A 24907-nucleotide genomic window follows, 5' to 3' on the forward strand; every position below is an offset into this window, starting at 1 on the left:
GTACAGTATACTGTATATCTCCAGACTTGAACCCAAAGCCGAAACTTAAATCACAATGGCTATTTGGTGAGGTGTATTGGTCGAGTACACAGTTCAGCAGATGTTAAAGCAATAGGGTGTAGCGAAATGCTTGCGTTACTAGCACCTAACAGTGCAGTAAAAAGTTAAAACAAGTACACCAATAATAAATAATCAAACTAGAAACGAGAAATTAACAATGTCAAAACGAATCCAATTAACAACCCAATCTATGCGCATATACACTAAAAATATATAGTAAGAAGGATATGTACAGTAGTAAATATATTGCAGTGAGCTACTGTATGTCAAGAAATGTCAGTATCTAAATATGCGGTGTGTATCAACAGTGTAACAAAAACGCAATGTACAGTAGTAGATATATTAGAATGAGCTATATGAAGAATAAAGTATTTAGTCAGCCACCAATTGTGCAAGTTCTCCCACTTAAAAAGATGAGAGAGGCCTGTAATTTTCATCATAGTACACTTCAACTATGACAGACAAAATTATTTTTCAAAATCCAGAAAATCACATTGTAGGATTTTTAATGAATTTATTTGCAAATTATGGTGGAAAATAAGTATTTGGTCACCTACAAACAAGCAAGATTTCTGGCTGTCACAGACCTGTAACTTCTTATTTCAGAGGCTCCTCTGTCCTCCACTCGTTACCTGTATTAATGGCACCTGTTTGAACTTGTTATCAGTATAAAAGACACATGTCCACAACTTCAAACAGTCCCACTCCAAACTCCACTATGGCCAAGACCAAAGAGCTGTCAAAAGACACCAGAAACAAAATTGTAGACCTGCACCAGGCTGGGAAGACTGAATATGCAATAGGTAAGCAGCTTGGTTTGAAGAAATTGAAAGAGTTGCAGAGTTGCAAATAAAAACCCATATCTCAGACTGGCCAATAAAAAAGAAAAGATGGGCAGAAGAACACAGACACTGGACTGGGGAACTCTGCCTAGAAGGCCAGCATCCCGGAGTCGCCTCTTCACTGTTGAAGTTAAGACTGGTGTTTTGCGGGTACTATTTAATGAAGCTACCAGGAGTGATGGTTGCTGATAATGGGCCTCTGTATGCCTATGTAGATATTCCATTAAAAATCAGCCGTTTCCAGCTACAATAGTCATTTACAACATTAACAATGTCTACACTGTATTTCTGATAAATTTGATGTTATTTTAATGGACAGTGCTTTTAGTGCTTTTCTTTCAAAAACAAGGACATTTCTAAGTGACCGCTAACTTCTGAACGGTAGTGTAAAGGGCCAGCAGTGTTGACTGTGTGCGTGTGTGAGAGAGTGTGTGTGTATATGTGCGTGTGTTTGTGAGTATGAGTGTTTGCGTTTGTGAGTGAGTGTACACTGAGTTTACAAAACATTAACAACACCTGCTCTTTCCATGACATAGACTGACCAGGTGAATCCAGGTGAAAGCCATGATCCATTATTGATGTCACTTGTCATATCCCCTTCAATCAGTGTAGATGAATGGGAGGATTTTTAAGCCTTGTGATAACTGAGACATGGATTGTGTATTTGTGCAATTCAGAGAGTGAATGGGCAAGACAAAATATTGAAGGCAAAAGAAAGGGGGGTGCAACTCAAAATTAGGAAGGTGTTCCTAATGTTTAGTATACTCAGTGTATGTGTACGCGACCAATATAATTGGATTTCCACACTGTCAGAGGAAGAAGCTCTCTCTCTCTCTTTCTCTACCTCACTCTCTCTCCATCTCACCCTCTCATCTCATTCCTCCTGATTTGCCAGATATCCTTTTCTCCCTGCTGTCACATTTGGTACAGATGGTTAGGCCCTATGGAGTGGCCTGTCTGTCTCCATTTGCCCGGCGCAGCGTGACAGCGGGCTTGATGACTCGTGAAGGGGGCCCGACTCCCCCAGACACACGTACACTGACATTTTCAAAGGGGCCCGCACACGCCTCCACACAGCCAGATACTGTAGGAGAGAAATGAAGAACCTGGAGTTGAACCAGTGCCAGCCACAGGCTAAGGGAGAGGGAGTGAGAGAGAGAGAGGGAGGAAGAGAGAGAGGATAGCGAGAAGTGGTAAGGATGGGAGGTACAGAAGAGAGAGGGGGAAAAAGGAGGAAGAGAAGTGGAGAGATGGGAGGGTTGAGAAAGCAAGGAATAGGAAAAAGAGAGCGAGAGAGAAAGATTAACAAATGAGTCTGAGCTGTCAGATAAGACATGCATCAGTCATTGCCCGTGTGTGTGTGTGTGTGTGTGTGTGTGTGTGTGTGTGTGTGTGTGTGTGTGTGTGTGTGTGTGTGTGTGTGTGTGTGTGTGTGTGTGTGTGTGTGTGTGTGTGTGTGTGTGTGTGTGTGTGTGTGTGTGTGTGTGTGTGTGTGTGTGTGTTGTTGCGGGCAAGCGGAGGAGAAAGAGCCCCCGACCACCCTCCGATGCACTTCCACCTGACATAGCCCTGTTTCCTTATACACACAGTCAGTAGTACACAATCATACACACACGGTCAAATTCAGGAGACACATACACACAAACACACACACACACACACAGGCAGAGAGTGTCATATGTACATGTTTGTGCACGCACACACACACACATACACACACACGTGTATGAACAAATACAAACAAACGCTTGTTTTAACTATAGATTCTGGACAAAATCTTATGTTTTGATGTATGCTATTGTAATTATTTGTTTATTCAATAATACGAAATCTCTTAATTAATATCTGAAATGGATAAACACATCTACAGAGAATAGCCTATACGCACAAAAAGGCAAAGCAAAAACAACAAGACTATAATAAGGAAAGGAAACGCATAAAGGAGGACAAATAACTGACAAGTACAATTTTCCACGCCATCTCATTCGGAACGATTTGACACAAACATCCCTACTCACAGATAGACAGCTGAGTATTCCCCCATCCCATAATTTAGCTCCACATGTATTTATATTTTCTCATTGATATATCTTTGGAATTTTGATGTTTACTTTTACTCTAATGTCATTGACAAAGATTGTGACATCCACACATGTCAGCATCATTAGACCAAGCTTGATGTTGAAACCATCCATTGAACAGGCCTGCAATAGAAGAAGAAAAAACATGACATTTAGATGTTAGCCTATCATATATTTATGACATTTTGATGAACATATTAACTTACATTGAAAACATAAGATTAGGCCTAGACTACATGGTGTTTTGGTGGTCGGCCCTTTATATATTAATAAAAGCTAATAGTTTTCAAAAGCAACGGTATTGAAATATGCAGTAGTGCAGCTAAACTACCCAGTAAAAGTTATAAGTGACTGAACTAACAAGAACAAACCAAACCACATAACTTCTGCAGGCTGTATTAGACATCTTAACCGGCCGCTGTCTCTCATGAATAATAGGCCTATGCATTTAATATTAATACAATTTGTCTCCACTTTTCAAAATAACTTCCATCCAATACAGTTAAAGGTCCAATGCAACTTTTTTTATTTTTTCTCAATATCAAGTCATTTCTGGGTAACAATTAAGTACATTGCTGTGAGTTTCTTTTGGACTGTTTTTAAATGAAAACAAACTTCTTATCAAGAGCAATTTCTCAAGCAAGAATTTAGCTAGAACTGTCTGGGAGCGGACTGAGTGTGGAGGGGAAACTGAAAACGAACTGTTATTGGCAGAGAGGTTTGGAGCACTCCATCTGATTGGTCTATTAACTAATTAACAGCCGGCTGATGTCATCAGGCAGGCCAAAACTCCATCCCACCAAAACAGGCTGAAATGTCAGGTGGTCTTTTCAGAGGGCATTATCATAATTTTCACAATTTCACAGTATTATTCCAATCTCATAATGTGGAAATATATATAAAACACAGGATATATATATATATTAAATGTATATAAAACATGTTTAATCAAGTTAATCACAGGAAATATATATAATTCATGTTTTAGGCTGCACTGGGCCTTTAATGTTCATTTTTCTTTCAAAGATGTCCATGCTTAACTTCTTGAAACAATAGGCCAATCCTATTCCACACAAGTGCAAGCAGTTGCAACATTTTTTTTAACCTGCCAAGGCATAATTGAATCTTATTAAGCATTAAACATCCATTTGATACCAGGTTGTTTTGAAATCAATTAGGAGAGTGTATGAACAAATACAAACAAACACTTGTTTTAACTATAAATTCTGGACAAAATCTTATTTATGTTTTGATGTATGCTATTTTAATGATTTGTTTATTCAATAATCAGGAATTATTCGACTGTTAGGTAGCAAGGTAAGTTTTGACATTGATGCCTAGGCTTTGTTGTGTGAAAAATGAAAATACTCTTGAAATAGGTCGGTCAAACAAGTGTTGAAGTTGAGCGTTAAGGCCTATCAGACCTAATTTGAAAACCAAACAAGAAATTGTCAAATAAAATATTCTAATTGTACATAGCCTACCTAAAGTCTGCATGGAATTAACGTTGAACCAACCTTTGCCGATACTGTTAAATGTGCTTCTGTATCCTTGCTGCAAGGTAGACACCATGTGCGACAATACCGAGGACAGAGCTGCAGTATTATAGTGCCCCAAGGCAATGCTCCTAGTCAATATCTTCTACACACTCGCTTTCGCGCTCCCATTTGAGCTGGATATGCGCTGTCTGCTTGTACCGCTATACGCAGAGAATTGACATACAGACACACCACGGACACCAGGTAGGAATACCAGATATATTCCCTAATTTCAGATACCATATGTTGTATAATTAGTATGAGTGGGTTTTATTTAGAAGGCTATGATTATTGGGCTTTGTAGTTGTGTTGTGTCAATGTTTGTAGGCTATTGTCATAATTGGTCCACAGACACCGTTGTCCATGGGGAAAACAGTGCAAAGTGTTCTGTTATTTGACATTCATGGTATTTGTGTGAAAATTTAAAATATTTATAAAATTTTACAACTATATTATCTTATATAATTTAAACAGCCTACTCATTTTGGAAGATTGTTCTGAAAATGTCTCTCAAAATGATTTCATTAGATTATTTCAAAACATTTTTATCTCACAGAAGGGAATTACTAGAAGTGTTACTTTGTATAGATTTTTGTGATTTTCATACATAGACTAAAGTTGTATTTTAGGCTTAATTGTTTATAGGATAAAAAAAACTCCTTATTCTAAACCCAAGTTATCACAATGTTATAGATATCTATCAAAGTCTAATTTAGGACTGAAGCCCAGATATTTTTGAGAAGTGTAGAAATAAATCATGTGTTATTTGGATATTGACTCTTTCACAATAACATCCACAATATCATTAATGTGAATTCCTTTTTGACTCAAAAAAACGGAGAGGAATGTTTTTATGGTTAACTTCACGGATGTATTAAATATCACTGCATATTAATTCAAGAAATGTAACAAACAATCCCCCACAATGTCAATGTCAAACATTCAGATGTATGTACATTCTATGTAATGTATGCTAATGTGTAGTTTAATATTGACCATTTTTATGAGGCCCCTACACAGTATCAAAGTATTATCAAGTAACTTGCATGATAATAACTACATCTAGATTAACAACTCAAATTCATGTTGAATTCTTCTCCCATTCTCTTTTTCAGGACCTTCTCCTTAGTGGAAGTTGACAGAAGACATTGGATCATCACTCAGTCTTCACTGCAAGCCACCATCTTAGGTAAAGTCACATCCCTTATGAATTTAGAAAATTAGGCTGAATTTAAAATAGAATGCAAATGTATAACAGTTACCCTCTCTGTATTAGTCAATATATAACTATAACATAAAGAGAGTAGATAGAAAGGATGATTCTGCACTCTATAAAATGTCATTATTTCCTGTCTGTGAGTAGATCAACATCTCATATTGGTGCCATTTGACACGTTTGCACCCCTTCCCCCAACCCATCCAATGTTATCGGTTTTTGTTGGTTATTGCACGCAACTTGTCAATGCTTTTAGTGATGTGAGCTAACTTAATTGAAACAATATATGTTGAAGCTGAAGCGATTATAGGCTTGTCTGACCAGGAACCCATAAAAGCTTAAAACAAGGATACGGGACAGGAGGGGAGGAGGGGGTCGACGGTTTGGTGGCCACTAACAGTGTCCAGCAGTGAAAAAATCTAAAGTAAAAATGATTTTTATTGATTGCCTCCTAATAGCAGCTGTTAGGCTCTATTATGAGCTCAGAGGCCAGGTCAGAGCCTCAGGGGTAGACGAGCAGGATTCTGCAAAAAGGCCTGCCACCCTGTGTTAGAGTGAGTTTTGTTATCCCTCTTGTACTGCAGTGAAGTCGAGTTCAATTTATGTCTATCTGTCCTCACAAGGTGTGATGTACGGCGTGGTGGTTTAATAAAAGTTGATCGTATTCTGAAACAAGACTTACCTCAGCCCGGACCCCTAAACATCACACAGGCTTTCATTCCTGAACGACCCCAGAAAAAAAAGCCTCACAGCAGGGTCTTTTAATCTGAAGAGTGATGCTCTTTCGCTTGTTCACTCGCTCTACCCACAGGGCAGCTTGACTAACAGTGGAAAACAATTACAACGTTTCTTTCTTCCCCCCAAAAAGACACTATACATTTTTGGGGAGTGTTTAAATTGGTTTGAGTGAGTTATTTAAAAGGCTAATTAAACTAAAGTGATTATTATTTCGAAATATGGAAGAAAATGGTGCTCTGTTGAGATAAGACAGTAGTTAACTGTAGATAAATACAAGACCCAATGAATTGAATTATCTATAAAAAGGATGGTGAGACAACGCTGCATGCAATTATGCTGTTTAAATCAGTCAGTTAACAGAGTAGGTCAAGTGTGTAAAACTTGTAATCTTTTATGTTAAAATGTATTTGACATTTAATCTGCATTGTCCAATTATTTTGTTTACCTTTGGGAATTGTGAACTACCATAATTATAGACGGACAGGAGGTCAACTTGCTTAAATATAAATATAAATATCCAACCAAAATTCTGAAATACAGAGAGAGAGTTAATAGGGAAGTCAGTCACTTCTTGATGACATTTTCCAATGTTTTTATTTTATTTTTACGAGTGGCAAATATGTATGATTTCACTGAAGAAAACATCTAACTTAAGAAGTCTCTGAAAATATTGTAACGTTGCCATATTTAGTGCACAGGCTTATTAATAAACATATCCCTGATAATCAGAATACATGACAAAAATTACGTTAGAAATAGTTCACATATTGACACAAGGAACACTTGATCTATTTACCTGATATTTATTTTAAAAACATAGAAAAATATTTAATGACCTAATGACCTAACCACCTCACAGCTGTAATAAATCTCCCCTCTTATCTGTCTTTGGGATTCAAAAAACAAAGTAGCACGAGTATCATATAGTACCAATGTTTTAGTCTCAAAATGCCACAATTGTTACCATGTAATTTTACAGGAAATTCCAGCTGTAATAAATCTCCCCTCTTATCTGTCCTGTGAAATGGATGAAAGAGTATATTCAACTTCGAGAACACCACCCCAACTCCAAAAGCACCAAAGTAGGGAGAAATGACAGAAGTGGGTGAGAGGAGAGCAGTTGAACTTGGTGTGATGTGCCCTGACCCAAATCCCAGCCCTGACACTAACAATGCCCTATTGGCGTGACGCCAGGCTCTCATTAAGAACCAGGGCCCATGCTCCAACTCCCCCAACACCCGCCCTCTTAATTAAACCATCACCCTGGCCATGCTGCACGGTAGCCGGCCTCCATGGACCCGGCCCAGAGCCCATGTAGCCAGGACAGGGCCGTGAGTGGAGCCCCCTGCACAGGTGCAGAGCCCCCCCGGGGCAGCCTGTTTGCCCCCAGCACTGGGACTTGCTAGCGCCTGGTGCTGCACTGGAAATAATGATTAGTGGCAGGTACAGTGAGAACAGAGCAGTGGGGGCCTCCCTGCAGTTGGGTTAGTGGCAACTCAGCTCAGCAGCTCAGGCAGACAACACATGATGCACTCTCATAGACACACATATGAGCATGCTGATACATAGCCCCCCAATGCAGATAATTAGACAGTAGTTAACTGTAGATAATTACATTTATTTATCTTGTATTCATGTATACACAAAACATGGTTTCTGGGTCAGATAGAGAACATGTGATCAAAATCATCAATACTTTGCATTAGGCAGTTCACAGGTAAATATGATATTAACTGAATATGAAATTATATTCATTTGTATATTGCACCTATAATTGATTTACTTTTTATTTTTATTTAACTAGCCAAGTAAGTTATTTACAATGACGGCCTACCCCGGCCAAACCCTCCCCTGACCCGGACAACGCTGGGCCAATTGTGCGCCACCCTATGGGACTCCCGATCACGGCCGGTTGTGATACAGCCCGGGATCGAACCAGGGTCTGTAGTGACACCTCTAGCATTGAGATGCAGTGCCTTAGACTGCAGCGCCACTCAGGAGAAAAACCAACCCCCAACAAAAATATGACAAAAAAATTATAATAATTGGCCACAATATTTCTTTCGATTGACTTTCGATTGACTGTATGACACGATTCTTTAATTTATGTTAATACTCATCCCTGAACATTTCATTTTTATGTTATAATATAACAATATATGTATCTTGTATTCCACAGCTCCTACCCACCTGGATCCCAGGTTAAAGAATCTTTAAAGTCATGTATATAAAGGCTAAAGACGTGTACTACATCTAGCCCGAGAAAGAACGAGAACCTGCATCCCTACAGCCTCATCTCTCCAAGACTTTTACACACCTTCTCCTCAGAATAACCTGCATTGTGAGGACAGAATAATTCCCCATCATGTCCAAGGAGGACCACACGTGCAAGCACAAGGAACGCAAGCCCAAGAAGCCCCACTACATCCCACGGCCATGGGGCAAACCTTACAACTATAAGTGCTTCCAGTGCCCCTTCACCTGCATGGAGAAGTCCCATCTGTACAACCACATGAAGTACAGCCTCTGTAAGAACTCCCTGTCTCTGTTAATCGAGTCCGACTGGCCATACAAGAAGGGCAACCTTCTGCACCTGGACCAGCTCCGGCCCATCCAGCAAGCCCACTCTCTCCGGACCACAGCTGGGAGTGAGGAGAGGCCCCGGCAGCAACAAGACATGGAGGAGGAAGGGGAGAGCCCGGGAGGAGAGGAGGAGGAGGAGAGCGGACAAGAGGCTGAAATCACTGAGATGACCAGAGAGAGCTCCAACAGGGACTCAGAAGGCACAGCCAAGAGAACCAGTAAGCGTCCCGAGCCGGAGCTGCTGATGACTGATGTGTTCTCCCTGGAGGACCAGCTCTTGAGAGCACGCTCGGTGGAGAACCAGCTAAAGCACTACAAGCTGTCCAAGACGTTCCTGACTGCGCCTGACCTGCTGTCGGAGCAGTGGCGCCTGCTTGCCACCAGCCACACCATGGCCGAGGGCACCCAGCCCAGAGTGAGCGACTCCATCCCCTGCTACCCGCCTCCACCCGGCCTGGTGGACTACCAGGACCCCACAGAACTCAACCGGTCTATCCTTGGGTTGGGATACCCCCTGAGTCCCAGCCTCTTCTCCTATATGAATTCAATGAATGCAATCCCCACTGCTGACACCAATATAACCGTACCGACTCAAGCGCAGCTAGCCCAGCTCCCCTTCCTGGCATCAGCCGCTCAGCTCTTGCACCCGGCATCCGGTGTGCACCACCCCATCAACCGGACCCTCCTGCCGTCCAGCTTCTACTACCCATTCCTGTGCGAGCATGCCTTTGGAGCAGCCTCCACTAAGAGCGACGTCAATAAGGTTCTCAAAACCTCTGCGAATGGCCTGGAGCCCAACCCCAGTTACCAGCCCAAAGTCAACTTGTGGAAGGTGCCTGCTCTGAGGCCAGGTACCACCACCACCTCATCCCCTATAGCATCACCAGACCCTTCCTACAGGACAGGGGACAAGCTCCAGGCTGCAGCCAAGGAGGGGAAACCAGGATGGGGCCTCAAGAGAACAGGAGCCGTCTTGGGGACCGACGAGTCCCCTGCAGAGAAGAGGCCAGCCCTCGGGTTCACCCTGGATCTACTCAAGAACATTCAGAACACCATACCCTTCTCCATGGCAACAGAAAAGCTCTTCCTCCACAGCAGGTAAGATCTTACTTTTATAAATATAATTTTGGTTATTACTGTTTCACTATATATTTTTCATATTATTCGTAATTGACTTCGTATTTTCCTCTCTGAAATCTCTGATTCCTATAATACATTTTCTCCTCTTCTGTGGTCTCTCCATAGTTTTACAAATGCTCAGTCTCAGTCCCGGCCAGCGGAGCAGTGCTATACAAATAACCCCGTGAGCCGAGTCAGTGAGTCGCCCTCTCCTCCGAATTGTAGAAGAATCAGCAGCCAGGACTCTACCATCGGTCAAGGGACGGGGGAGGCATCCTCAAAATCAGAATCAGCTGCTGCCCTCCTCAGCAACCTTTCCAACGCTCTACAGGAGTACCAGGATGCCGAATGCAAGATCTCCCACCTGGAGAAAGAGGACCTCATCGCTCAGGGACACCTATGGGAACACCTGAACAAGATCCGCAGCGAGCTCTCCCACATTCACCATGCACTGGAGAGGACAGCCCGTCAGACGGAGGGACCCCTGGATCTCTCCATCAAGAAGGAACAACCCGTGGTGACTGAGGTGGTCGCGGCCAGTTACCAGGGCCTCATGGGAGCCTCACTTAAAGACGACATCTCCACGGAGACTGAGGAAGATGATGAGGAGGCAGAGGAGGAGGAAGCGGAGGAGGAGGAAGATGAGAATGAGATGAGGAAGGAAGCGATGAAGGCTTCGTTAGAGCGTCGAAAGCAATCACTGGACGTGCTGATCAAGATGAGTCAGGCTGGGGTGCAGGTGGTGAAGTCGGAGGTCCTGTCACCAGGGGGGTTGGGGTTGAGGCCAAGCCAGGCGGAGGGTCTCTGGCCAGGCAGGACCACCAAGTGTGAGGCTGACTCCAGCGTGCTACTTTGCACTGATGGACGGCCCCTCGCGGTCTTCACTGACTTCCCCCCCTCCTCCAACAAAAACTCAAAGAAGCCCCTGTCCATTCAGCTACTAGGGGTGCCACAATGTCCGCCAAGCCCCCTGACAGCAACAGACTCCTAAACCTCTCCTGAGAAGCTCAATTTCCCAGCTTGCATTGCTCCTGAAAGCCATCCTGAAGTCAACATGCACTCCCTATGACTCTCACTGTCCAGGCAAGAACTCTCACCACTAATATCCTCTCAAAACACCACCGCCATCTCCCTCAAAAGATAACAAAGCTTAGCACCTTAAATAAAAGTGGGGGAATTAAGTGGGGGAATTGTTGATACAGGATTATTTGGGAAAACAATTCAAATGGGCAGTAGTGATGCTTGAAATGTTGTTGTAGGACAAAAAATAAATTTGCACTTATAAAGCGACACTGAACACATGTAAATGAAAATATGTTTTATGATCTAAGGTATGAATCCTCTTACAATTCTGTCCCAAGTTGAGAGACAATCATTTGAACTGATTTGTACATATTGTAATGAATTTGATTGATGTAGTTAAAAATAATTAAGAAGTAAATGTTTTATATGAATGATGTTTTGTTGGATTGTCTTGTGTGTCTGATTAAGTACATGTCCACAGTACACATCTGTAACAAATGCACTTCCATTTATTTGAATAAAGAAAGAGATTGTGTATTAGGTGTTGTAGACTTTTGCTATTCTACTCTTTGTATAGGGCATTTTGAGTGAATAAGTGAATGTATTGTGGCATTACACAGTGAAAAATGCACATTTATTTTGCAAGGGGTGTACAAAAGTGAGTACACCCCTAAGTGAAAATGTCCAAATTGGGCCCAATTAGCCATTTTCCCTCCCCGGTGTCTCTCACCCCACCCCCCCTAAGTTTTAGATGCACTATTGTTAAGTGACTGTCCCACTGGATGTCATAAGGTGAATGCACCAATTTGTAAGTCGCTCTGGATAAGAGCGTCTGCTAAATGACTTAAATGTAAATGTAAATGTGACTCGTTAGTGTTACAAGGTCTCAGGTGTGAATGGGGAGTAGGTGTGTTAAATTTGGTGCCTGTCACGATTGTCGTCCAGAGCGGACAAAAATGCAGTGTGGTATGTGTTCATGATGATTTTTTTATTAAAAGAAAGCACTGAACACTGAATACAATCTATACAAAACAATAAACGAATAACGACCGTGAAGCTATAATGAGAACTGTGCTGACACAAGCAACTAACATAGACTATCACCCTCACCCACAATGACAAAACAGGCTACCTAAATATGGCTCCCAATCAGAGGCAAAGACTAACACCTGCCTCTGATTGAGAACCATATCAGGCCAAACACAGAAACAGACTGACTAGACATCCAACATAGAATGCCCACTCAGATCACACCCTGACCAAACAAAACATAGGAACATACAAAGCAAACTGTGGTCAGGGTGTGACAGTACCCCCCCCCCCCCCAGGGGCGGACTCCGGCCTCAAAACCTAAACCTATGGGGGGGGTCTGGGTGGGCATCTGTCCTCGGTGGCGGCTCTGGCGCTGGACGTGGCCCCAACTTCACCGTAGTCTTAGTCCGACCTTCGCCGCCAACCTAGGACTGGCAACCCTACTAAAGGACAAAACTGGACTGAGGGGCAGCTTGGGACTGGGGGGCAGCTCGGGACTAAGGGCAGCTCGGGACTGAGGGGCAGCTCGGTACTGAGGGGCAGATCTCGTTAGTCGTTAGTGACGACTCTGGCAGATCCTGGCTGGCTGGCGAATCTGGCGGCTCCATGCTGACTGGCGGCTCTGGCGGCTCTGCACAGATGGGAGACTCTGGCGGCTCTGGACAGACGGGAGACTCCGGCGGCTCTGGACAGACGGGAACACCTGTAGGCTCTGGAGAGGAGGAAGGCTCTAGCAGCGCTGGAGAGGCGAGGCGCACTGTAGGCCTGGTGCGTGGTGCCGGCGCTGGAGGTACTGGGCCGAAGACACGCACAGGAAGCCTGATGCGGGGTGCTGCCACCGGAGGGCTGGTGCGTGGAGGTGGTACTGGATAGACAGGACTGTGCAGGCGCACTGGAGCTCTTAAGCACCGAGCCTGCCCAACCTTACCTGGTTGAATGCTCCCGGTCACTCTGCCATCATGGCGAGGTGGAATAGCCTGCACTGGGCTATGCAGGCGAACCGGGGACACCATGCGTAAGGCTGGTGCCATGTATGCCGGCCCAAGGAGACGCACTGGAGACCAGATGCGTAGAGCCGGCTTCATGGCACCTGGCTCAATGCCCACTCTAGCCCGGCCGATACGCGGAGCTGGTATGTACCGCACCGGGCTATGCACCCGCACTGGGGACACCGTGCACTCCACAGCATAACACGGTGCCTGCCCGGTCTCTCTCGCCCTCCGGTAAGCACAGGAAGTTGGCTCAGGTCTCCTACCTGGCTTCGCCACATTTCCTGTGTGCCACCCCCAAGAATTTTTGGGGGCTGACTCTCGGGCTTCCATCTGCGCCGCCGTGCTGCCTCCTCATACCAGCGCCTCTCCGCCTTCTTCGCCTCCAGCTCTTCTTTGGGGCGACGATATTCTCCTGGCTGTGCCCAGGGTCCTTTACCTTCCAACTCGTCCTCCCATGTCCAGTCCTCCTTGCGCTGCTCCTGCTGCCGCTGCCTATCACCACGCCGCTTGGTCCTGTTGTGGTGGGTGATTCTGTCACGATCGTCGTCAGGAGCGGACCAAAATGCAGCGTGGTATGTGTTCATAAAGATTTAATTAAATTTAATTAAAGAAAGCACTGAACACTGAATACAAACTATACAAAACAATTAACAAATTACGACCGTGACGCTATAATGAGAACTGTGCTGACACAAGCAACTAACATAGACAATCACCCACACCCACAATGACAAAACAGGCTACCTAAATATGGCTCCAAATCAGAGATAATGACTAACACCTGCCTCTGATTGAGAACCATATCAGGCCAAACACAGAAACAGACAAACTAGACATCCAACATAGAATGCCCACTTAGATCACACCCTGACCAAACAAAACATAGAAACATACAAGGCAAACTATGGTCAGGGTGTGATAGTGCCATCGCTCTCACACTCCCTCATATTGACTGGTCACTGGAAGTTCAACATGGCACTTCATGGCAAAGAACTCTCTGATGATCTGAAAAAAATAATTGTTGCTCTACATAAAAATGTGAGTGGTGTACTCACTTTTGTGATATACTGTATATATATATATACATTATATATATTCACATTTTCAAACAGCACATTTATATTTTCCAATGGGGCTATACATTTTGGTGAGGTTTTTTTCTCGGCTGAGTAGCCTTGTTTCACTGCCAAAAAGAAAATTAAACCATCTAGTGTTCAGCGAAAAAACAACACAATGTCAAATTGTTGCCGCCTGCTACTGACCCCCCTCAGCTCCCAGCTGTGCCCTGGACACCATCTGTGAATTGATCTCCCGCCATCTAGCTTCAGAGTTTGTTCTGTTGGGTGACCTAAACTGGGATATGCTTAACACCCCGGCAGTCCTACAATCTAAGCTAGATGCACTCAATCTCACACAAATCATCAAGGAACTCACCAGGTACAACCCTAAATCCATAAACATGGGCACCCTAATTGACATTATCCTGACCAACTTGCCCTCCAAATACACCTCTGCTGTCTTCAATCAGGATCTCAGCGATCACTGCCTCATTGCCTGTATCCGCTACGGGTCCGCGGTCAAACGACCACCCCTCATCACTGTCAAACGCTCCCGAAAACACTTCTGCGAGCAGGCCTTTCTAATCGACCTGGCCCGGGTATCCTGGAAGGATATTGACCTCATCCCGTCAGTTGAGGATGCCTGTTCATTCTTTAAAAGTAACTTCCTCACCATCTTAGACAAGCATGCTCCGTTCAAAAAATGCAGAACAGATATTGGTTCACTCCATGGGGCGGCAGGGTAGCCTAGTGGTTAGAGTAACCAGAAGGTTGCAAGTTCAAACCCCCGAGCTGACAAGGTGCAAATCTGTCGTTCTGCCCCTGAACAGACAGTTAACCCGCTGTTCCTAGGCCGTTCATTGAAAATAAGAATTTGTTCTTAACTGACTTGCTTAGTTAAATAAAGGTAAAATAAAAAAATAAACTCCAGACCTGACTGCCCTCGACCAGCACAAAAACATCCTGTGGCGGACTGCAATAGCATAGAATATTCCCCGCGATATGCAACTGTTCAGGGAAGTCAGGAACCAATACACACAGTCAGTCAGGAAAGCAAATGCCAGCTTTTTCAAGCAGAAATTTGCATCCTGTAGCTCTATCTACAAAAAGTTCTGGGACGCTGTAAAGTCCATGGAGAACAAGAGCACCTCCTCCCAGCGCCCACTGCACTGAGGCTAGGTAACACGGTCACCACCGATAAATCTGTGATAATCGAAAACGTCAACAAGCATTTCTCAACGGCTGGCCATACCTTCCTCCTGGCTACTCCAACCTCGGCCAACAGCTCCGCCCACGCCTCCCCAGCTTCTCCTTTACCCAAATCCAGATAGCAGATGTTCTGAAAGAGCTGCAAAACCTGGACCCATACAATCAGCTGGGCTTGACAATCTGGACCCTCTATTTCTGAAACTGTCCGCCGCCATTGTCGCAACCCCTATTACCAGCCTGTTCAACCTCTCCTTCGTATCATCTGAGATCCCCAAGGATTGGAAAGCTGCCGTGGTCATCCCCCTCTTTAAAGGGGGAGACACCATGGACCCAAACTGTTACAGACCTATATCCATCCTGCCCTGCCTATCTAAAGTCTTCGAAAGCCAAGTCAACAAACAGATCACTGACCTTCTCGAATCCCACCGTACCTTCTTCGCTGTGCAATCCGGTTTACCAGCCGGTCACGGGTGCACGTCAGCCACGCTCAAGGTACTAAACGATATCATAACCGCCATCGATAAAATACAGTACTGTGCAGCCGTCTTCATCAACCGTCTTCATCGACCTGGCCAAGGCTTTCGACTCTGTCAATCACCATATTCTTATTGGCAGACTCAATAGCCTCGGTTTTACTGCCTTGCTTGGTTCACCAACTACTTTGCAGACAGAGTTCAGTGTGTCAAATCGGAGGGCATGTTGTCCGGACCTCTGGCAGTCTCTATGGGGGTACAACAGGGCTCAATTCTCGGGCCGACTCTTTTCTCTGTATATATCAATGATGTTGCTCTTGCTGCGGGCGATTCCCTGATCCACCTCTACGCAGACGACAACATTCTATATACTTCCGGCCCGTCCTTGGACACTGTGCTATCTAACCTCCAAACGAGCTTCAATGCAATACAACACTCCTTCCGTGGCCTCCAACTGCTCTTAAACGCTAGTAAAACCAAATGCATGCTTTTCAACCGTTCGCTGCCTGCACGCCCACGCCCGACTAGCATCACCACCCTGGATGGTTCCGACCTAGAATATGTGGACATCTATAAGTACCTAGGTGTCTGGCTAGACTGCAAACTCTCCTTCCAGACTCATATCAAATATCTCCAATCCAAAATCAAATCTAGAGTCGGCTTTCTATTTCGCAACAAAGCCTCCTTCACTCATGCAAAACTTACCCTAGTAAAACTGACTTTCCTACCGATCCTCGACTTCGGCGATGTCATCTACAAAATAGCTTCCAATACTCTACTCAGAAAACTGGATGCAGTTTATCACAGTGCGATCTGTTTTGTTACTAAAGCACCTTATACCACCCACCACTGCGACCTGTATGCTCTAGTCAACTACATGTTCGTCGCCAGACCCACTGGCTCCAGGTCATCTATAAGTCTATGCTAGGTAAAGCTCCGCCTTATCCCAGTTCACTGGTCACGATGGCAACACCCACCCGTAGCACGAGCTTCTTGCGTCGAGCCATCCCGGATCCGGGATTGTGAATACAGCCTCAAGCTCATTACCATAACGCAACGTTAACTATTCATGAATATCGCAAATGAAATGAAATTAATCTATTTGCTCTCAAGCTTAGCCTTTTGTTAACAACACTGTCGTCTCAGATTGTCAAAATATGCCTCTCAACCATAGCAAACTAGCATTTAGCGTTTAGCATTAGCATTTAGCATTAGCATTTTGCGTTAGCATTAGCAGGCAACATTTCACAAAAACCAGCAAAAACATTCAATAAATAATTTACCTTTGTAGAACTTCGGATGTTATCAATGAAGAGACTCTCAGTTAGATAGAAAATGTTCAGTTTTCCTGAAAGATTAGTTGTGCAGGAGAAATCGGTCCGTTTTCTGCGTCATGTTTGGCTACCAAAAAAAATGAAAATTAATTCATCCAAACGCCAAACTTTCTTCCACATTAACTCCATAATATCGTCTGAAACATGGTAAACGTTGTTTAGAATCAATCCTCAAGGTGTTTTTCACATATCTCTTCATGATATATCATTCCTGGAAGTCTCCTCTCTGTCTCAATCACATGGATGAATGCGAGAGATTACGCAACAATTTCAACAAAGGACACTGGGCGGACCCCTGGTAAATGTAGTCTCTTATGGCCAATCTTCCAATGATATGCCTACAAATACGTCACAATGCTGCAGACAACTTGGAGAAACGATAGAAAGGGCAGGCTAATTCGTGGCGCTTTCACAGCCATATAAGGAGACAATGGAAAACAGAGCCTCAAAAATCCTGCTCATTTCCTGTTTGAGATTGCATCTTGGTTTCGCCTGTAAGATCAGTTCTGGGGCACCCACAGATAATATCTTTGCAGTTTTGAAAACGTCAGAGTGTTTTCTTTCCAAAGCTGGCAATTATATGCATAGTCGAGCATCTTTTTGTGACAAAATATTGCGCTTAAAATGGGCACGTTTTTTTAAATCCAATAATGAAATAGCGCCCCCCTAGCTTCAACTGGTTAACCGTTAGTCTCTTGCTGGAAACCTTCACCCTTGTGCAGACATTTAGAAACGAAACATGACAATTTGAAAAATAAGCCACAGGAGTTTTTTGAGCGAGAATAAAGACAACGTTTGAGTAGTAAGACATGTATAAAAGCAACCATTAATAAGAAGGGGCTAGAAGTGTCTTATATGGTCAGCTATCAAGTGGCTAGGATAGTCAAGCCCCATACCATTGTGAAGGACTTAATTCATCCTGCTGAAGCAGATATGGCTGGGACAATGCTGCGGGAAAAGGCCAAAAAAACTATGCAGACAATGCCTTTATCAGACACCACTGTTTCACGACACATCAGTGATATGGCAGGAGATGTTTTGAAACAATTACTGCTTTTCATACAAGCCAATGAATTATATACATTACAGCTGGATGAGTCAAAAGACATGGCAGGCCTGGCACAGCTCCAGGTATATGTCCGTTGCGTTTATGGGAGGTAAATTAAGGAAGACATCCTCTTCTGGAAACCAGGACAACATGAGAGGACATTTTTAAATTACTGGACAGCTTTGTTACATCAAATGAACTTTGGTAGTCAAGATATGTTGGTATCTGTACTGAAGGCGTAAAAGACATGATAGGGAGACATAATGCCATGGTAACGCACGTGCAAGCAGTTGCTACAGATGCCACTTGGGTACACTGCAGCATCCACGAGAGGTTCTTGCTACCAAGGAAATATCTAATAGCTTGAAAGATGTTTAGGACACAACAGTGAAAATGGTTAACTTTGTTAAAGCAAGGCCCCTGAACTCTCGTGTATTTTCTGCATTATGCAGAATGCAGCGACCATGTATATGGGCAGAATATGGGCAGCGACCATGTAACGCTTTTACAACTTACAGAAGTGCACTGGTTATCAAGGGGCAAAGTATTGACACATTTTTTTAAATTGAGAGACTAGCTTAACGTTTTCTTTACTGACCATCATTTTCCCTTGTCTGACCGCTTTCCTGATGACGGGTTTCTCACAAGACTGGACTGGCTAGGTGATGTTTTTTCTCGCCTGAATGATCTGAATCTAGGATTACAGGGACTCTACGCAACTACATTCAATGTGCAGGACAAAATTGAGGCTATGTTTAAGAAGTTGGAGCTTTTTTTGGCTGCATTAACAAGGACAACACACAGGTCTTTCCATCATTGTTGCCACGCCCTCTAGGTCAGGGTGTGACTAGGGTGGGAAATCTATGTTTATATTTCTTTGTTGGCCGAGTATGGTTCAGAGGCAGTTGTCTATCGTTGTCTCTGATTTGGGGATCATACGTAGGCAGCCCTCTTTCCCACCTTCAGTTGTGGGATCTTGTCTTTGTGTGTTGCATGTTTTTGCACTCCTAGCTTTACGTTCGTTGAGTTGTTTATTGTTTTTGGTGGAACATTTGAAATGAAAGAAAATGTACGCCTACCATGCTGCACCTTGGTCTTCATTTAACGACGAGCATTACAATTGTATGATTTTTTTGTGTGCAAATTAACTCAAGTTTGCGTACAATGTCAAATGTGATGTAGTGCCTGAGTGAGCTGGGTACGCAATTATGCAGGTACTATACTTTCCGGAAACGGATGACACAAACAACTGGATTCGTTATCCCTTTCATGCCCTGCTTCCAGTCTACTCACCAATATCTGAACAAGAGAGCCTCATCAATATTGCAACAAGCGGTTCTGTGAAAATTGAATTTAATCAAAAGCCACTGCCAGATTTCTGGATCGGGCTGCGCTCAGAGTATCCAGTCTTGGCAAATCGCGCTGTTAAGACTTTAAGACACTGATACCCTTTGCAACCACGTACCTATGTGAGAGTGGATTCTCGGCCCTCACTAGCATGAAAACTAAATACAGGCACAGACTGTGTGGAACATGATTGAAGACTTTCTCCAATACAACCCAACATTGCAGAGTTATGTGTATCCTTTCAAGCACACCCTTCTCATTAAATACACAACATGTAATTGATGGAATTGGAACCAGGTGTGACGAAGGACAAGATAAAACCAATGGAAAATGAAAAGTAGATCAGCGATGGCTAGGTCAGTGACTTCGACCGCCAAACACCACCCGAACAAGGAGAGGAGAAGTCGTGACAGTATTCAGTGCTCTCGTCTGCATTAAAACAAAATATCGATCCATTTTGGATGTGACAGCAGAGATGAGGTGAGAACTGTTGACCATGCCCCCTGACTTTAAGAACCTCCTACGCGATATGTTTCAAGCACACCCATCTCATGGTGAAATGGTACGATGAGACTTTATGAGATCACTGAGGCAGCTCCAAAGACCAGTGCTGAGTCTAAAGAGGCCTGCACTGAGGAAACCACAGAGCAGGAATATCCACAAGACCATGGGAGTGAAAATGTAGCAGAGGAAGACAAAGGTGCTGCTGATGACAAAGAAGTCATTGAGGAGGATGATGAAAAAACTATTAAACAAGAGGAGGTATGTGAGGGAGGTAGTGTCAAAAATGAAATGATTGAAAAAACAGCTAGGAAGAAGAACAAAATAATCTAACCACACAGGATGACATTCCTGCCGACAGTAAAGTGATAAGTCAGGAGGTGAGTGACAAATTCCAAAACCTTGAAAATGGTTCAGAGAATGTTGTGGTCAAGGAGGAAGAGGAGAGAAATCCCATGAAGAAACTGTCTCACAAGATGCAGTTATGTGCTCGGAGGATGCTGAGCCTCAATCAAACAATACAAAGACTGATGGCAAAAATAAGAAAAAGAGGAAAAATAAAATAAATGTAGAAAAGTAGACAGTCACAGAGTCACAGAAAGCGCAGCAGTCACAGACCACCTCATGGCAAAGTGTCTAAACTCTCCAAAAAGAAAGCAAAGAATTGGAACAACGTGACATATGGTGGCAGTATTGTTATTCTTCCAGATTCACTATGTAAATGAACACCCTTGCACAGAAGTCCTTTTGCGGCTCAGCCATCTTTTTATTTGATTGAGGCTTTTCAGTTTAGCCTCCTGGCCTACTCTACGCGACAGCCGCCCTCACAGCTGATGTCCATTTGGAGAGCATAAGCCGGGGAGTTTTTGAGTCATTCAGTGAGTTTTCCTCTTGATTGCTAGCAATAGCATACATTATTTGTTTACCAGTGTTATCTGACAAAGGTGTGAGTTTGTGCCTCTGCCTCCCACACGTTTTCATGATATCAATTGCTTCCGGTATGATCTGTCTCTGCAATTGTGTTTGGTTTCATAGCTGTCACGCCCTGACCTTAGATATCCTTATTTATTCTCTATGCTTGGTTAGGTCAGGGTGTGACTCGGGTGGGAGAATCTATATTTTCTATTTCTTCGTTGTTTTTGCCTAGTGTGGTTCCCAATCAGAGGCAGCTGTCTATCGTTGTCTCTGATTGGGGATCATGTATAAGTTGTCATTTTCCGTTTGGGTTGTTGTGGGGTGTTGTTTTCCATTTCGTATTTGTGCCCGATGGAACTGTTCGCTTTCGTTTTTTTTGTATTTGTTATTTTTGTTTGAGTGAATCTTGACAATAAAGATCATGAACACTTTCCACACTGCGCTTTGGTCCACTCTTCCTTACGACGACGAGCGTTACAATAGCCAAGCGAGCCATTTACCGTGGGAATGATTCAAGTGCAACAGTCAAGTGCGGCCTTTTCCTATGATCTAAGGATACTCTCTGGTTGAATTTATTATTTTAGATTTGAATAGTTTAAATTTAGATTAAGGTTAACCACATTACAATGATTGGAGATGCAAAGATGTTATTATAATATATTTGGTTTTATATAATTTTTTTCCCAGGATTTTGTAAATTCTCACGTGACCCCATGTTCATATCAGGCGACCCCGCAAGGGGTTGCAACCCCTAGTTTGGGAGCTTCTGGGTTAGAAGGAGTTTCCATATAACAGTAATTTCCTTTAAAATCCTTGAAGGGGCCGTAACCATGGTCTTTCCAAATGCATACTGGCATGACCTCTGTAGCTCTCCTGTATCTACCCTGACATGGCAGGGTGACCAACACATGTTAAAGGTGAAGCAGCTCCCAGAGCTAAACCGTCATCAGCATCAGGGTCACCTGTGCCTGGGTCGACTGGGGTCCACCAGCCCCCTCCAAAGGTCAGGGCCCTGGGCTGGGCTCCAGATAGGCTGGGAAGAGGTCTCCCTGTCAGCCCCTAGGACGGATGCTCAGTGCTGGGCCGCACTGCACTCCCCTGCCCCCTCTTCTCCACCCCTCATGCCTGGTCAAATCAGCAAAGGTCAACTGTCAAGACCCAAAGACCCAAAGTGGTGGCTCTTTGGTCATGATGAACAGGTCAACGTGTCTGTCTGTTCTCTTTACTCTCCTGGTTTTGTGGGTAAACATGGTGCCTTACAAATTCTGCACTTGCCTGTCCACCTCATTTTCGAACGTTGCTATGGGCACAGCTAAACAACGGAAGTGATGGATTTCGACTTCCCGCTTTACTTCCTTACTGCAGGCCGAAGGTGGCAAATTTGCCAGAGTAAATTATTTGAAGGACTCAATTTATAGTATAAAGTATAGTATAAAGAGAGTATAAAAGTATAAAGAGTATAAAAAGAGTATAAAGAGAGTATAAAAGTCAAGTAAAGTGTAAGTGTATAAGTATTGATGGCCTCCCGAGTGGTGCAGTGGTCTAAGGCACTGCATCGCTGTGCTAGCTGTGCCAGTAGAGATTCTGGGTTCGAGTCCAGGCTCTGTCGCAGCCGGCTGCACAATTGACCCAGCATTGTCCGGGTTAGGTGAGGATTTGGCCGGCACGGATGTCCTTGTCCCATCGTGCGTTAGTGACTCCTGTGGTGAGCCAGGTGCAGTGCACGCTTACACGGTAGCCAGGTGCATGGTGCTTCCTCCAACACATTGGTGCGGCTGGTTTCCGGGTTAAGTGGGCATTGTGTCAAGAAGCAGTGGTCGGATTGTGTTTCGGAGGATGCATGACTCTTGACCTTTGCCTCTCCCAAGTCCGTATGGGAGTTGCAGTGATGAGACAAGACTGTAACTATCAATTGGATACAATTAAATTGGGGAGAAAACAATTGATTGTATAATTGTATATTTATTTCATTCAAGTTTGCTACTAGTTCTGCAGTGATAACATTAGTTGTGTTGTGTTAGAGTTAAGCGCCATCCACCAAGCCAATAATGATAACTATAATGATAAACTATAGGCTACATAACTGCAAATAATAGTTCAATGTACATGTAGGCATAATGAAAAATATAGTAACTTAGTAGAATTTATAGTAGAAATTCAACAACAAAAGCTGTTTAGCCTGTGCATCTTTTACAGTAGGCCTATGTAATTGCCTCCTTGATCAAGTGGTTTGCAAGTGATTTCCATTTTTCTAATGGTTGTCAATTCCTTTGGGTCTTCTTGTTTACTGTGCTCATCTCTCTGTCCTGTACAACTTTTGCAATGCATAAGTGCAACGACGTTATCCTAATTGTCCAAAAGTGATCACAGCAAATGCACTTTCTCTCCTCAACTTTCCCCAACATGCATTTTCTATGCTGTAGGCCTGTTTTACATTAAGCAATTAACAAGAACAAACCTGCTTCTTTCCACGAATAGGCATTTGGTTTATAATAAAAATGATCAAAATAAATGTTCTATAGCTTTTGTAGCCTATAGCATTTCCTGGAATGTCATGAGAAGAAGAATGGTCTATTCCGGAGAGGCTTGCATGGTCTACAACCATTCATAAGCTAAATATTGAAGTATAAAATAAGAAACGTTAACAGATTATAAAATGGCAGATCTGTACTGAGCTCCTAAAGGCTGGCTCTGTGGTTCTCAGGCACTCAACGCTCCACTATGGATTAGGCCTACATTTTTAAACAAGAAAATTATACCTACCTGGGTTTATTATCAAGTGAGTACACAATTATTGTCCTAGGCTGTAAACTGCAGTGATGTAGACAAATTTGAATAACCGCCCAAACGTACAGTTTTGGTTCATGCTGAAATAACTGCATAGGCCTACAGCCTAGGTTTGATTATGCAAGCACTTGGATCAATTTGGGCCTATTTCCGACTGTTTAGAAGGTCCAGAAAGGTACATTAGCAGGCCACTCATAATGTGCATTTTGTCAGTATGTAACCTATCGGTGTTAGGCCTACTATAGAGAAATATGGGCTTCTCCTTTCCAAATCCCTACCCGTTCTTAAAACTGTAGCCTAGTTTACATTAAGCAAGAAAGAGCAAGTGTGCATCGCTCCTCCAAAAGGCTATTACTAGGCTAAAGAACATAAGCTGAAATACATGTCCAACAACCTTTTGTTGTCTGGCTTTTCCTGTGACTCCATAAGATTTAAGTGGCAGCGGAGAGACCAGGTTCGTTATTGTGTAACAGAACAATGAAGACAGACTTGAGATGTAGCCTAATAGCCTAAATTAGAAGCATATGCATATTAGTCCATTATTAATAAGCTCAATGTTAGTCTTAATAATGCAGTGAATATATCCAGTCAAATAAAAAAAGATTATCGGACAACGAATTCACAGGCTACACTATGTGCGGTCTCGAGGCTGCGGTGAATGCCCTCAGAGTCCCAGCAGCATGAAAAGCAGGGTCTTGACTTGACTGCAGTTCGGCATCGTAACCGACTTCAGTGTGCAAATGCTCTCCTTAGATAGACACTGTCATTCTGGAGAAGTGTGCTCTTCACAGATGAATCCCGGTTTCAACTATACTGGACAGATGGCAGACAGCGTGTATGGCATTGTTTGGGCAAGCAATTTGCTGATGTCAACATTGTGAACAGAGTGCCCAATAGTGGCAGTGGAGTTATGTTATGGGCAGATATAAGCTAGGGACAACAAACACAATTGCCATTTATCAATGGCAATTTGAATACACAGAGGTATACCGTGACGAGATCCTGAGGCCC

The 24907-nt window shown here is 43.6% G+C and overlaps 1 protein-coding gene across 1 annotated transcript; it reads left to right on the top strand.

The window, feature by feature from the left end:
• Window positions 1-4662: 4662 nt before the first annotated feature.
• On the top strand, window positions 4663-11703 carry LOC124039238 (proline-rich protein 35-like). The gene is made up of 4 exons (XM_046355148.1): window positions 4663-4725; window positions 5637-5710; window positions 8655-10156; window positions 10304-11703. Exons 3-4 carry the CDS (start codon window positions 8841-8843, stop codon window positions 11166-11168), a joined length of 2181 nt encoding a protein of 726 aa, XP_046211104.1. The 5' UTR covers window positions 4663-4725; window positions 5637-5710; window positions 8655-8840; the 3' UTR covers window positions 11169-11703.
• Window positions 11704-24907: the final 13204 nt, after the last annotated feature.

The sequence above is a fragment of the Oncorhynchus gorbuscha genome, linkage group LG07 (genome assembly GCF_021184085.1).
Source record: "Oncorhynchus gorbuscha isolate QuinsamMale2020 ecotype Even-year linkage group LG07, OgorEven_v1.0, whole genome shotgun sequence".
Taxonomy (NCBI): Eukaryota; Metazoa; Chordata; class Actinopteri; order Salmoniformes; family Salmonidae; genus Oncorhynchus; species Oncorhynchus gorbuscha.

Excerpts from the sequence above, each read along its gene's own strand:
- LOC124039238 (XM_046355148.1), top strand. The coding sequence starts at position 8,841 with ATGTCCAAGGAGGACCACACGTGCAAGCACAAGGAACGCAAGCCCAAG. Across the intron at positions 10,157-10,303 it reads AAGCTCTTCCTCCACAGCAG|TTTTACAAATGCTCAGTCTC; the intron begins GTAAGATCTTAC and ends GTCTCTCCATAG.